Here is a 14,836-nt window from a genome sequence, read left to right as displayed (position 1 = left end):
TAGGAGGATCGGGAGGCGGGGTGCAGGCACATGGCCAACGCCGCTCGCCGCCGCCTAGGGGCATACAGGGCAGAGTCATAGAGTTCCCAGTCCTCCTATTACCAGAGGGGATCTTTTTTTTAAAAAAAGATAAGGGAAGAGCGGCTTGTCGTCCGCTCATAATAATGTACTTCCGGGTGAAGAGGCTGCTTCTTCCTGTCCCGGCCGCCGACGTGCTGAGTGCTTTGAGGCCCGCAATTTTGAGCGGAACGGTTTGGGGTTGCCATGACGACTTGAGGGGACCGAACCAAGGCCTATGCAGGTGAGTCGGCGTTAACTGAATTGTTTCATAACTGAGAGGCAACCTTTATGGCCAGAGAGAGGAGCGTCTGTTTTCAAAGAGTTTATAGCTCAATACAGGATGTGGGAAGAAAATAATGGGCGGAGGGAAGCTATTAAATGTGAAGTAATGGAAGCGTTTGGGCCTGGCGTCGTGACCAGGCGAAGCTCAAGGGTGCTTTCTGGGGAACTCAGTCATGGAGCATCTCTGTCTGCCCTCACCTCTGACACCACATAGGTCGTAAGGTATGGCATAGGTGGGGGCGGTTCGTAAGGTATGGGATAGGTGGCAACTTGGGTTGAGCCAAATTTGGCCCACAGACTAGCAATTCCCATCCCCTATTTTGGACTATAACTCCCAGCCTGGTGGCTAAGGCCAGATTATAAACTAACCCATGTAGGGGATGGAGAAATATATCCGGTGCTTTTTTCTTTAAAAAATAATATGTTTAGGGGTACAGGGGTACCTCAGGTTACATACGCTTCAGGTTACATATGCTTCAGGTTACAGACTCCGCTAACCCAGAAATAGTGCTTCAGGTTAAGAACTTTGCTTCAGGATGAGAACAGAAATCGTGCTCCGGCGGCGCGGCAGCAGCAGGAGACCCCATTAGCTAAAGTGGTGCTTCAGGTTAAGAACAGTTTCAGGTTAAGAACGGACCTCCGGAACGAATTAAGTACTTAACCCGAGATACCACTGTACTCTCATTTTGACTCAAGAAAATCACCATTTAATAGTTCAAATGGGAAAAAATAAATACAGTAAATGGACGAAAGTGCAAAGATTCACAATGTTTAGGGGTATGTGTACCCCTGCGCCCCCCCCAGAAAAAAGCACTGATCATTCCATCTCTCATATATATGCATATGCATCCCAAGGTATGTGGTTATTTGCTACGGTGCAATAGGAAACTCGCATTAATCAAGGCCCATTGTGCCCATTATGTTGGTTAACCTTCATAATAAAATGCTTTCCTCTGAGTTGCTTTTAATACTAAAAATAGCCTCAAGCTATATAAGAGAGAGGGCATGATTCAGTTTTAATATATGTCTGTATTCTTTAAAGTTTAATAGTAAGAATCATGTTATTCAGGTTTCATTTTAATTTTTAATTACAGCATAAGGTAAAGGTAAAGGTACCCCTGCCCGTACGGGCCAGTCTTGACAGACTCTAGGGTTGTGCGCCCATCTCACTCAAGAGGCCAGGGGCCAGCGCTGTCCGGAGACACTTCCGGGTCACGTGGCCAGCGTGACATCGCTGCTCTGGCGAGCCAGAGCCGCACACGGAAACGCCGTTTACCTTCCCGCCAGTAAGCGGTCCCTATTTATCTACTTGCACCTTGGGGTGCTTTCGAACTGCTAGGTTGGCAGGCGCTGGGACCGAGCAACGGGAGCGCACCCCGCCGCGGGGATTCAAACCGCCGACCTTTCGATCGGCAAGCCCTAGGCGCTGAGGCTTTTACCCACAGCGCCACCCGCGTCCCAACAGTATCTGTTACTTTTCTATTATTGATTGGATCTACCCAGCTTCTGATTCTCAAAAGCTCTTCCCACGCTAATTCTTCCTGGGTCTCTGGTTAATTTATTTTTCTCTTGCCCTGCTCTGCATTTGGTTTAGTCACTCACTCTGACGTGTTTTTGATAGTGTGGTTTTTCAGTGTCCGCCCTTTAGTGTACGTAGCTTCCTTGGATGTCTTGATGACGGGAAGGTGGGGTGAAAGTGTTTATCGATGTTTTCTTGCTGTTCATCCTTGCATCCTGTCCAGCCCATTTCAGACCTGTAAACTGGAATCCCCCCACATGATCCTGGCTCTGAGTCTCTACATTACTTACTTTGGAGTGCACTATTAACTCTGACATCTATTTCATAAAGCTTCAATGTTACATCTTAGCCCATTTTCTTACACCCATATTTCATCTTTTTTAAAAGAAGAAAAACATCAGCAAAAGCTGTACAGTTTATTTCACCATTGTATACATTTTTAATGGGCACAAAAGTAGAAATCTTGTGCCCTTTGAAAAACTTTCCCCAGCCAAGTGGCCTCCAGATTTTTTGGATTACAACTTTCACCATCCCATTGTAGTCCCAACAACATTGGGCGTGGGTGTGTGCCAGTTTGGAGAAGGCTGACTTAAAACAATGCACTAAAATGCACCATATTCCTGTTGAGTCCTACATTTCTCCCCACCACATTCCTCAGAGCTTTTTGTCCCTTTCCTTGCTATGAAGCAGAACTTGAGACTTGCCTTGAGACACCAAGTAGGGGCTTAGAAGCAATGACTAGCAAGGTGCTTTTTCGGTGTATGTAGTTAGAAGCAGGGTGGATAAAATAAATTATTTAAAATATAAATAAATCAGATTTTTAAATTTAATTTGGATTTTTTAAAATTTAAATTGGATTTTTAAAAATTTTGCTTTCGGAGGAAAAATCTTTCTAAAGATGGTTTTCTGTTTAAGTCACATTATAGTCCAAATGTTATTCATCAGGAAATAAGGGTTTGTTTTTAATTATGTAGCATGAGGCTTTACATGCAGTTTAATTTTTTAGGTAAATGAATTCCATTAATCTGTTCACAATGTCATGCTCATCCAGAGCTTTCTGTAAGATTATTTGGGGGAGCTTTTCTAACGAGAAGATATTATCACAGATGCTTGTTTTTGCAGTTCTCAAAAGGGTGAATTTGTGTCTGCAGAGATAACATGCCTTCTCTTCACAGGAAAAATGTTATAAAATAAACATACAGAGTTGAGGAAAAAACTTTAATCCCATTGTTCCTTTGCAAATTTATATACACAGAATCAACCCCTTACCAATGCTAAGTTCCAAGAGGTTCAATGAACAGATTTGTTTTGAATGGAATAGATCTGCATAAGTAGCTAAGTGTGAAGCAGTAAAAATGAAAGTGCAACCTTGTGAGCAGAATACTCCGCAAGTCTTGGGATCTTTGTGTAATAATTGTGCAAGTCAGTAATTTTTGACAAAACTGTAAAAAGCACTCTGAAAATTTATTATTCCAAAAAATGAAACCTTCATCTCATTGTAAATATTAAGATTATACCACCAAGAATGAGTCTTTCTGTAAAAAAAAAAAAAAGATTTAAACCAAGTCTTACTGACTAGTGATTTAAATTGATTTGATTTAAATCAAATCCACCCTGGTCAGAAGAAAATGCTGACTCTCCACCAATAAGATATGGACCACCTGCTCTCTTGCGTCAGTCTCTTGCTGCCTTTTTGTCCACACATTTGGTGCAGTAAGGTTTATGATGCCCCTCTGCTTAGAAACAACCCCCAGGGGTATTAGACGCTTAATGAAGGGGTGGAGAACCCTCAGCCCTTCAGGTGCTGCTGGAGCACACCTTGTATCATGCCTGACTAGTGGCAATGATGACTGGAGCTGATGGAGATTGGATTGGAATCCACATCCCTGCTGTAAAGTGTTAGGGAGGGCTTCATGTTTCACACAACAGCTGCTGGGAGCACACATCTGTCATTTTTTCACCCAAAATGTCAGCTCCAGCAGAATTGACAACCACTGCTCTCCTCTACCGGATAAGCACTCTGAGAGAGAGCTTCTATTTTAGAGCAGGAGTGGGGGAAGCCTGTGGTCCTTCAAGCACTGTAGGGCCATTGGCTGTGCAGCCTGGGGTCCGTGAGAGCTGGGAGTCCAGCAAGTTTGAAGAGCCACAGGTTCCCCATAAACGATGTGTGAAAAGTCAGCCAGCTCTCCCAAATCATCTTTTCAGGAACGTCTGGTGCTGATTCTCTTTGGTCATGTGAATTCACCTTTAGTGGCAACCACATCGTCACACAGTTTTCACCTTGGCTTAAGGATGCTCACTGTGACAGGCTTGGTAGCTTTCTCATTTATTGTTCAACTAAAGGTCATCACAGTTTAAAACAACAACAGCAGCAGCTATTCATCCGTATAGAGAAGTTGATGAGGCGTGATAAGAATATGAGAATTCTGCCTTGTTGAATCAGAGGCAAGGTACATCTGTCTCGTACAGCAGGCTGGTGATAGCATTTGCCTGTTTGCCTCTGATGTTTGGTGTTAAGTCATATGCTGCCTCTGTGCCCAGATATCCCATGTATCTCATAGCTGAGCTATCTAATCTTCTGGCTGTCCCCCCCTCTTGTGGTAGGAAGTTCCATACATTAATTCCATGTTGCCTGAAGAAAGACTCGTGACGGTGCCAAGCCCTCTGCTTGGGTTACCTGAGAGGAGGCTTATCCCTGCTCTGTGGTTTCTACCGGCACCCACAGCCCTCCACCACCATGTCCTGGTACGTCTTCAGGACCACCATGTCGTGTTGGTCCAGGTAGAGCATAGCAATGGGGCTGAGGTCCGTCGGGACGCAGCACGCCTTGGGCACCCTGGAGTTCACCGAGCTCAGCATGGTCTGCACCACAGCGTGGCTGGAGGAGTTCATGTGGTCGGCCAGCGGGAACCGGCACTCCCCGGAGCAGTAGAAAGCGTGGTAGCCGCTGGGGGCAACTATCCAGTCGTTCCACCCAACCTCCTTGAAATCTACAAACAGGCGCTGCCTCCGGCACCTTGTGCTGGCTTTGGCCTTGGGCTTCAGGCCTTTGCGTTTGCTGCGGGAGGCTGGCCCCTTGGGGGCTCTTCGGCCTCCTTTCTGGGTTAGCCCAGCCGGCTGGCTCCTGCTTTGTCTCTTCCCACGAGTCAAAGGCTGCCCCCTCCGGTCGTGACTGTAGGTGACCAGCAGAGGCCTTTCTAGAGCCCACTGGGCCTCCTCTCCGGGAGACCGCCTTGCACGAAGCGGAGCCTGGTGCTGAGGAAGCTCGTGGCTGCCGTTGGGGTGCTCCACCTCAATGAGAAACCCAATGTGGGGCCTTTGGCCTTCGGCCCTCTGGAAAGCAGCGGTCACGTCAAAGCTCTCCCACTTGGACTGCTTGGGAGCCAAGAATCTGCGAGCCAGGAGGAGACTGCTCTTGTTTCCGGAAACGGGTAGGGGGCCCATTGCGTGGTATATGTTGATGTGGAAACCCCTGCTTTCCTTCTGCGAGTGGTACAGGCGCAGCTCCAGGGCGGTCAGGTCCTCTTCCACAGGCAGCAAGGTCAGGTTGAACAGGAAGTAGAGCGAACCATCTACGGCTTCAGGGGTGTTTTCCAGATCCTCTAGATGTGAAACAGAAGCCGGAAAGGGATTGAGGACTGAGTGTTTGGGGCTGGTGTGGGGAGCCTTTGGCCTTGCAGATGCTGCTGAACTACAGCTCCCATCGCCATGAGCCATGCTTGCTGGGTCTGGTGGGAGTTGTAGCTCAGCAACATTCACAAAGGCTGCCCATGCCAGGACTGCAGGAATTGCCTATTTGCGTCCAACTAAGTGTCCATCTAGCCTGCTCTGTGTTTTGCCCCCTGCATCCAGCCAGATGCTTCTAAGAAGCTCCCAAGCAACAGCTGTTCCCTGTCAATTGTCTCAAAGTTATTGTCCTAACTTTTTAAAATAAAAGAAAATACTTATTTGTGGCTATGCTGTGTGCAGCACTTTTTTCTTAGACTGTTTTGGGGTTTTTAAAGAATCAGAACTGTATCTTGGCATCCCTTTCTGTGAAGTAACATGTCCTTGCCTGAAGTGGTGCAGGGTTCCTATCTGCTGCTAACACAAGCGCCTCCTATCCTGTATGTGGCTCTGTTGCCTTGCTTGCTCTGCAGGTGGCGCTGTAACCCAAGGCAAATCAGACACCTCCCAAAACCCAAGAGGAAAAAAGAAGAGATCTTCCTTAAGTATGGGGGCATTGTTGAAGTATCCTGGCTTTAGGGAGCTTTGCTTTCCTTCCTCCTCGATGAAGCGTGTTTGACCCTCAGAGTCAAAATCAGAATTGTAGAGTTGGAAGGGACCACAAGGGTCATCTATCAGTGCAACCCCCTGCAATGCAGGAATCTTTCAATGTGGGGTTTGAACCCACAACCCTGAGATGAACAGTCTTGCGCTCTCCCAACTGAGCCTTCTACCAGGTCAGGCTATTTGTCAGCCATGGCTGGCAGTTGCTCTCCAAGGACTGGAGCAAACAGAGGGGCTTTCCTTTTAACTGGGGGTGTCAAGGATTGAACTTGGGACCTTCTGCATGCAAAGCAAGGTTCCTGCCTGCTGAGCTACCTCTGTTTCCCTTTACGCAGTGCGGCCGCTTATCTACAGCTTTCCACCTCTCCTTCATCCCTGTCCCTGGCTCCCGGTTTTGTTCAAGGATGGAGAACCTGTGGCTGTCTCTAGTTGGACCCCAGCTCCCATCAGCCCCTGCAGCTGGCATGGCCAATGTTCAGGGAGATGATGGGAGATGTAGTCTAGCAACTCCTGGACGACCTGGGCTAAATTTCCCCTTCCCCCCCCTCTGCTGCTACCCCAACCAATTTTCCAAGGCCCCAGCCACCCCAACAGCCCAGACGTGGAATTTGAAGGCGGACGTGGCAATCGCAAGCTCACCAACATGGTGGAAGGTGCGGATGGTGTTGGCTCTCCCGGCTTGTTCCTCCAGGAAGGGAAGATCTGTCTCTCTGAGGGAGGAGGGAGCCTTCCCCAAGCAGAACTGGTACAGATCCAGAAGATATTGGGGGACCACAAGCCCCGCCCTTGGCTCCGGGCGCCGTTGCAAGCCCAGGCGTCTCAGCAGGATGGTCTGGAGGGCTTGGATCGGGACCTGCTTTGAGGAGTCATTCTCGCCAGCAGTTCCTGGAGAGGCCGCTAGGAGGCCTCCAGATCTCCAGAATTCAAGAGGTATAAGCAGGACCACCAAAACAGCCAAGTTACCAGAAACCATTGTGGAACTGGGGAAGGCAGAGGGAAGACAAAGACATGGTTGGTGAATGTGGCTTGTAGACAGAATTGGATTTCCTGGGTTGTTTTTTCCCTTTTCCTCTCCACTCCACTCCCCGCCACCACCACCCCCCCAAAAAAACAAAATCAAAGAATGCATTTGACTTGGAATATGTATAGTGTAGATTAAACTATAGTTAGAGGGAGTCAGTAAAAAGCTGGGTTGCCTTTTTATCACCGTGCCCCCTGCTGGTAGTGGGGTGAATTACCCCATGCTGCACATCAGTAATTTGATGCAGTTCAGTTAATTCTGTGACATTAAGATATAGCCTCAGAGAGTGTATGCGTGTTAAATTTCTCCCAGACCGTCTCCGCAGGATGCTGCAGGGAAGTTGCTAGCAGAGGTCTTAGTGAGTACGAAAGAAGCCTAAAGAAAGATGCCTCTGCTGAGACTTTTGAACAGAGCAGAACCCTGGGGAGTTCAGATCCATTTGTTTTATCAAGTGCACATTTTGCTTTGCAAAAGGGTTTCAGTGCCAAAAAAAAAGTGTTGCGAGAAGGCAGAGGGGCTTCTTGGAGCAAGCAAGTTAGATTATTGAGAGTGATGTGTGCTGCGTTTTTTTGTTTTTGTTTCAAGAGCATGTCTTTTGCCTTTGAAAGAATTCAGCGGTAGATAAGAGAAACTCCTGGCCTTTGTTAATGTTTTGACATCCCTGCTCTTCCTTGATCTTCCATTTGCCTAGGCTTGGGGTGGGCAATCATGCCTGATGCCTCACTCACCCTCCCAATAGCTTACCGCAGAGGAAATCATCCTCTGTCATCTGTAGAATTGTAGAGTTGGAAGGGTCTAGTCCAACCCCCTGCAATGTAGGAATCTCAGCTAAAGAAACTCTGGCAGCTGGCCACCCAATCTCTGTTTTAAAACCTCCAGCGGAGGAGAACCCACCGATGAAGGAGAGAAACTGAGGCACAGAGAGCTTGCCCTATAACACCCACGAAATGGGCACATTTTGCTACAGGCTGATATTTGCAACTAGCCTTGACCATAAGCACTCATGTCAGCTGTACCCCGGAGATTGCACAAGCCCTTTGAGGTGTTCTGCAGATGAATGTGGGAAGATTCTGGAACGGTGGCTGTAGCCTTGCCCTTAACGTGGCACCATGCACTAGTTGGGTGTGGTTTCTGCCAGATGTGGGCAGGCAGACTGGCAGTGGGTGGAGCTTCTCATGAGGGCATCTTGCTGCTGGATGCTGTCTTGAAACACCCTCTTCACCAAGCCTTGGTTAATACATGTAAAATTAGGAGAACAAGCAAGGGCCCATCCAGGGCACTGCCCATAAGAGCCCTCTAAGCACGTCCACAAGGAGGGTAGTGTTGCTTTTCTGAAGTGTTGTTGACAGTGTGGATGTCCCGTCCCACCCTCGCCCCGCTCAGAAGTACTTACTTGCAAAGGTTGAGGCTGTTGGCAAGCATCCATTTTCCCCCCTCCTGCAAATCCAGCAGCTTTTCCTTGCCGTTAGGTCTCTCCCAACCTCGCTGCTGCTTCTCTAGGGTCGCCCAAGCCAGGGAACAGCCCGCACTGCCCCATGGCCACCCCACTTCTCCCCGGCGACCTCCGTCGTCCTTCCCTCGCTCGGCAAGTGAGCCAGAGGCCGGCCAGCCTCCCAGCTCTTCTCCAGAGCGCTGGGGCTCTGCCCACCCTGCCTGTGGAGGTGCCGTCCTCGCTGCCTTCAGGATGTGATGTCAACCAGGCCAGGAGGCCGAGCCAGAACAAACAAGTTTGTTGTGAGTTGTCGCCTCTTCGCTCTCTCCAGCACAGCACGGTGGCCCATTTTCTGGACTCGCCACTCGCTTCGGCCCTGCCAGGAAGGCGAGAGAGCTATGCCAGCTCTGATCCCAGGTGGGGAACAGGAGGTGACTTGCATCTCCACCCCAGAAAATTATGGGACATCTGCTTCACCAGTTAACAGCTGGGCCAAGGACACGAGGTAGCCAAATTTGGCCGACTCTTCATCTCCCCACTGCCCAGTTAGCAACAAGGCCTTCAAAAACACCCAGAAGGTGCTGCTACCATGAGCCAAAATTGGTGACTTGACACTGTTTGAAGGCCGACCCTTCCAGTCTGAAATGTGGGCTGCCTACCACCTGGAGCTGACGTTTATCAACCTGCTACTAAGGCACACTGAAAAACGGGGACATGGGGCTTCGCTTGGCATGGGGCTAGTTTTCACAGCGTTTCTGCTGGCAGCCCAATTTACAAGCCTGCAAAGTCAATGCAGGCTTTTACATTGCAGCTTTGACTGCCCCCCCCCTTCAAAGTAACACGTGCGATTATTCTCAGCTCGCATTCAAACAGAAGCCAGTGCCGTCCCAAAGGCACGAGCCTCGCCAGAAAAACAGCCAACCCGCCCCCTCCCCAGGCCCCGTTCTTCCTGGCGTGCTGCCCAGGAGTGCAGGAGATCTGGGCCAGGTCCTTATCAGGCCAGAGGGGGAGAGGGCTTTCAGGGGCCAGCGCTTCCTCCGCCACCAGACAGCACGCGCCGGGAACGAGCTGTCTGTGGAAAGAGCGCGTCAACAGGGCCTGAGGAGGAAGCGCTGTGGTCATCGCCCAAGGCAGACTCTTGGAACAAACACACGGTGCAGGAATGTGGCCTCGTTGGGGACCTGGGTGAGGGGTTGGGGAGAGGTAATCTCCAGCAAGGCTGAAGCTGGCGGCATTCCCTCCCAGAAGCCTAAGCTGGAAAAAGGTCTTGGCTGCAGGCGCACATTAAGCCAGATTGAATGCGCAGCAGTTCGGCTGTCCTTTCCCAAGGCAGAATTGCAGTTCCTTAAGCTGGAGGTGTGCAGTATAATGGCTGCTTTAGTTGAGATCCCTGCATTGCAGGGGGTTGGACTAGATGACCCTTGGGGTCTCTTTCAACTCTACAATTCTGGGATGCTTTTTCTTCATGCTCACGCTGGGGACCCTGACCACTAAGCAAGCCACCGTCATTCCCAAGCAGCAACTTGTGCTTTGAGTCCACCACCAACACCAGGAAAATTCTGTGGGAGCTTCCATGGAACGTGGTCCATTTGAACCACGGGAAGGTTTCCTCTGGCGCTCCAGAATTGAAAAATCGGGAGCTTTTTGTCCGTCCCCCCCAGTTGGTTCAGAGAGCATGCTGAACCTGTAAGTGTCCTGGCTACCCACTTGAATGACTTTGGAAGACGATGGAGTAGATTCACGGAGTGTGTCACAGCACTGTCAGGCAAGGAATGTCCAGAAGGAGGAGTTAACTCTGTATTGTCAAAAGTACACTTACAAGTTGGGAAAAGCATGTCCACCCATGCTACCTCCCTCAACTACGCCAGGTTTGCACCCGATGAGGCAGTTACTGCAACAGAGAGCCCTTGCCCCCAGTTTAGGTATATTCCCTACCCTAGTTTTGCACTCGCAGGTGCAGACTACGCCTGTGTGTAGCCTGCTTCTACTCCTCCCACTTCAATCCTCTTCTAGTCCTGGGACCCAGAGAGCAGAGATGCAGCAGGTAGCCTCTTCTGAGGACAGGCAGCCCTCTTGCAATCACACCCATGGCAGAACCTCACCCAGTGGCAACCAACTGGAAGTATTCAAGACGGGCATGACAAATGGGGCAGAGAGGCAGCAGAAGGGCTGCTCTGTGGCTGGATCCTTTGAGCCTAGAGGACTGTGAATCATGCTGCTTTCTCCCAAAGCTAGTGCGTACTGCCCTGCCTTTTTGGAATCAGTCCTCCTCTGGGGGCACGTCTCCACTAAAAACCCAACAGAGGTCAACTGTCACGGGTTTTCCCATTGCAAGGAACTTTGGGAATTCCGAATCGGACCAGGGGTTAACTGCCTCTTTTTCAAGCTACTGTCCACCAGGGATGCTGTGGAGAGGAAGCAGAAAATTCATTTTAGGTAACTAGACAGCATCTTAAAAAGTAGAGACATCACCTTGCCAACAAAGGTCCGTATAGCAAAAGCTATGGTTTTCCCAGTAGTGATGTACGGAAGTGAGAGCTGGACCATAAAGAAGGCTGATCGCCAAAGAATTGATGCTTTTGAATTATGGTGCTGGAGAAGACTCTTGAGAGTCCCATGGACTGCAAGAAGATCAAACCGATCCATTCTGAAGGAAATCAGCCCTGAGTGCTCACTGGAAGGACAGATCGTGAAGCTGAGGCTCCAAGACTTTGGCCACCTCATGAGAAGAGAAGACTCCCTGGAAAAGACCCTGATGTTGGGAAAGATTGAGGGCACAAGAAGGGGACGACAGAGGACGAGATGGTTGGACAGTGTTCTCGAAGCTACCAGCATGAGTTTGACCAAACTGCGGGAGGAAGTGGAAGACAGGAGTGCCTGGCGTGCTCTGGTCCATGGGGTCGCGAAGAGTTGGACACGACTAAACAACTCAACAACAACAACTAGAGTTACCTAGCGTTTGGCTAAAAGTCTAAGCTTCTGGATTCAGCAGCATCCATTTCTGGCCCAGGCCAACCCCTCTCGCTCTCCTCCTTGCACCAGAGTTATCCTTGGCTGCCGGCAGCTGTTTCTCCAGCTCGCTGTGCAAAACATCCTCTTCGCCGCTGACCCTGGGCTTGGCTGCCCGCCACAGAGGATGTTGGCACAGTGAGGGAGCGTCAAGTTGGTGCCGCCACCGTCCAGAGGGGAAAACAGGCTGTCCTCTTGCAGCAGCACTTCCTGTTTACAGGCCCCCACAAGCCTGTGCTTAACCCTCTGCTGCCTGAAGACCAGCAGCCATGGCCACTGCAGCAGGCAGAGTTCCCAGCTGGCAAGAGTCCTGCCCTTGGCACAGGGCAGAAGTGACCCAAAACTCCCAAGTCAGTGGCTCACCTCTCCCCTAAATCTACAGCACAGGGTGGGAATAATTTTTCATTCTCTTATGGGTAATGGGGGGCGGGGTGCAGAACAGCTGTGCTGCATACCAGTGGTGGGCAGGGCCAGAGACAGACCTGGGCAGAGCAATGGGTGAGACTTTTCTTTTTGTACAGTGTGCTACATTCCAGCTGTGCAAAGGTCAGGGGTTTTCTAGCAAGAGGCTTCATCGCCATTGTAGGACACAGTCCAGGCAGGCAAAAGCACTTTAGGGGCAAGGTTGACAGAAGAGAGTAGCCTGGAGGGGGAGACAGGGGCTGGAAGGCTGCTTTTGCTCCGAGGTTCCCAACCCCCCAACCTACCACCCAAAAAGTACATTGCTTACCTAGAGCTGGTTGTCTTCAACCTTCTCACACCCCATGACCCACATTTAACTCAAACACACATTTGGAGACCTGTTTATCAAATCTTCTAACTTATATTTGCACGGCGGTAGCGCTCCTGTTGCGACCCACCAGTTGAAGACAGAATGTGAAATTTGTAGCCATCTTGATCAGGCGTGAGAAATCTGAACATTAAGGCCACGGGACCTAGAAATCTTTGTAAGTCTGGGGTTTTTTCCTCTCTCCTAGCGCAGAATCATAAGGTTCCTTTAACATACAAGCTTTTCTTTCAACATTAAAATGGGCTCATACCTCTCGTGATTATGGAACACAGCAACAAGAGCAAAAAAAATCCTGCAGTCTATTTCAAACACTTTAAACTAGAGAGGTAACTTGGTCTGCTCAGCAAGGCAAATAGGAGGGCAGAATGTATTCTAAGCCATAGAAGCACCTACCTCCTGAATTACCCTTAAGAGTACCTGCTGCTGCTGACACAAACAGGGCACCAATTGTATAACGTGTTTCTCCTCTTTGCCAGCAGGGGTGCATGATGAAGGTGCCAGTTGCGGTCATCCGCCTGCCCCACGGACCCGACGGGTCAAGCCGCGGCTTCGATCCCAACTCTCCCCGTTTCCAGGCCCTTGGTCCTGCCAGCCTCTCCTCTGGCAGCACAGCAGACCTAGAGCAGGAGCAGCAAAGTCGTGTGACACTTCGAGAACGCTACCTGCGCAGCCTCTCAGCCATGGCTGGGCGGCCCGTCAGATTCACCATGTACGAGAGGGTCAAGGTCACAGCTTTGTTTGGAGCGTCCGACATTGACATCCTGAACTTCCAGGTCTCCGAGCTTCAGACTCCACTGGGCATACAGAGAGAAGCGCTGCTCCGATGTTCGGACATCATCTCGTACTCCTTTGAGCTTTGACAGCTCTGCCTTTTTACTATTAAAGCACCTTTTATAAGCAAGTGTTCAGTCCTTTGTGAGTTGCAGAGAGCAGGCTCGGATTATTCCTAGCAGACATGTCCAGTGGGCTATGGCAAATTAAGAAATGAGTTTGAACTGCAGAGGAGGCTGCCTGCTACATCTCTGCATGATTCACTGTTCTGCACGCACTGCCTCCCACTCTGATTCTGGGTCTGTTGCAAGTAGGAGCTGTAACAAAATGTCACAGTATGAAGTGCTGCACTCCACTGCTTTCCTGTTTTGTTTCCCCAGTATTGCCAACATTACAAGCTCCCATTTTTGTTATTTTGGGGGTCTCCCCCTAAGCCTGCTAATCCCTCCTCCTTGTGGGCAGCCCCATTTTAACTACACTAGCAGTGACGCAGCATCAACACTGTAGAGGGAGTTATTCTCTCATGCAATAAAGCATTGCAATACAGCAAATGCTGATTCAGCAGCTGCTTCTAAACAAATGGCAGGACTTAAAACCTTGCCTCCCTCATCCCTGGAGGGATGGCACTTGGCTGCAGACGCTTGGTGCTGGGTCTCCCATGTTCTTTGGCATTTACCTGAAACTAGCAGTGCAGTGGAAATTCTCAGCTGCTTCGGCTCAGATGAAAGTGAATTAAGGGGCCCTTCTTTTTTAAAAAATGCATTGCAGCTCAGTTCAGGCTCGCACACAGGCCTGACTTTTTTGTGTTTATCCTTTTGAGTTTATCATAAACCATCATGAAATATCCATTTAGCCTACTGACCGCTGAGGACTCCAGCCATGGTGCTTTGATTCACACTGATTTGCACACACAGAGAACAGGATGCTGCCCTAGATAGGCTTTTGATTTGATCCAGAAAGGCTTTTGTGTCCAGAGAAGGGACCCCCTGGGTAATTTGTGCCAGCCGTTGGACTTATGTGACTATATTTCACTCTAGCACTCTGACTAGGGCTGGGGCGATACAACATCCAAAACTGGTGTGAAGTCAATTTTGTGATACCAGTTTCATAATTTTTGACCTGCCAACACATCTCAAATCATGATTGTGTGTGTGTGTGTGCGCTCTGCAAAAATCACAATGCCTCTCTAGATTATTGCAGCCTGTTAACTCTGCCAGCTCAGCTCTCCCCTGCCTCCTGCAGGGGAAGTGAATGACAAGAGCAGGCGCCAGCAAAAATCACAATGCAGGAAAAACCATGAAGCCAGCCAGTGCCTTGACATAGCTCCATCCTTCTTTCAGACACCATGATATATCACTATACCACAATGTTTAGCTGGCGATATATCACAGTGTTGAAAACCATGTCTCACCCACCCATCATTGGTGGGGGGAAACCCCCTAAAGTAGGAGCAGGCTTCATTATCACATAGTAGTTGCTTTGATTTGTGCCTGTGCATTTTGCTTCACAACTTTTGAGCCGAGAGGCTTATTCCCAGGCTGGCTCTAGAAACAAGTGGAAGACCCTGGGTTTCCCACCCTCCCTCCTTGCTGCGCATGATCTCCACAGGGCTTATCACACACAGCTTTGGGATGAAAGGAAACACGCATCCTTGGAAGCTCCTATCAAAGTCTTTCCAAAAGG

The 14,836-nt window shown here is 49.6% G+C and overlaps 2 protein-coding genes across 2 annotated transcripts; one reads left to right on the top strand and one right to left on the bottom strand.

Annotated features, from left to right (window-relative positions):
* The first annotated feature begins 25 nt into the window (after positions 1–25).
* On the top strand, positions 26–13,279 carry GEMIN7 (gem nuclear organelle associated protein 7). The gene is given in 3 exon segments (XM_053397812.1): positions 26–273; positions 276–301; positions 12,859–13,279. Coding segments are annotated over 3 exon segments (519 nt in total). The 5' UTR covers positions 26–164; the 3' UTR covers positions 13,243–13,279.
* Positions 2,264–9,020, bottom strand: LOC128418286 (bone morphogenetic protein 4-like). The gene is made up of 3 exons (XM_053397811.1): positions 8,545–9,020; positions 6,770–7,110; positions 2,264–5,463 (listed from the first exon to the last, which is right to left on the bottom strand). Exons 1-3 carry the CDS (start codon positions 8,571–8,573, stop codon positions 4,571–4,573), a joined length of 1,263 nt encoding a protein of 420 aa, XP_053253786.1. The 5' UTR covers positions 8,574–9,020; the 3' UTR covers positions 2,264–4,570.
* Positions 13,280–14,836: the final 1,557 nt, after the last annotated feature.

Source organism: Podarcis raffonei, chromosome 8 (genome assembly GCF_027172205.1).
Source record: "Podarcis raffonei isolate rPodRaf1 chromosome 8, rPodRaf1.pri, whole genome shotgun sequence".
NCBI lineage: Eukaryota > Metazoa > Chordata > Lepidosauria > Squamata > Lacertidae > Podarcis > Podarcis raffonei.
Note: the sequence above shows the minus strand (reverse complement) of the source record. Positions and strands in the feature narration are given on the sequence as shown.

Coding starts and splice junctions, on each gene's coding strand:
- LOC128418286 (XM_053397811.1), bottom strand. CDS start 8,573: ATGCTTGCCAACAGCCTCAACCTTTGCAA. Junction 7,111..8,544: donor AACAGCCTCAACCTTTGCAA/GTAAGTACTTCT, acceptor TGCCTTCCCCAG/TTCCACAATGGTTTCTGGTA. Junction 5,464..6,769: donor CCGCACCTTCCACCATGTTG/GTGAGCTTGCGA, acceptor TTTCACATCTAG/AGGATCTGGAAAACACCCCT.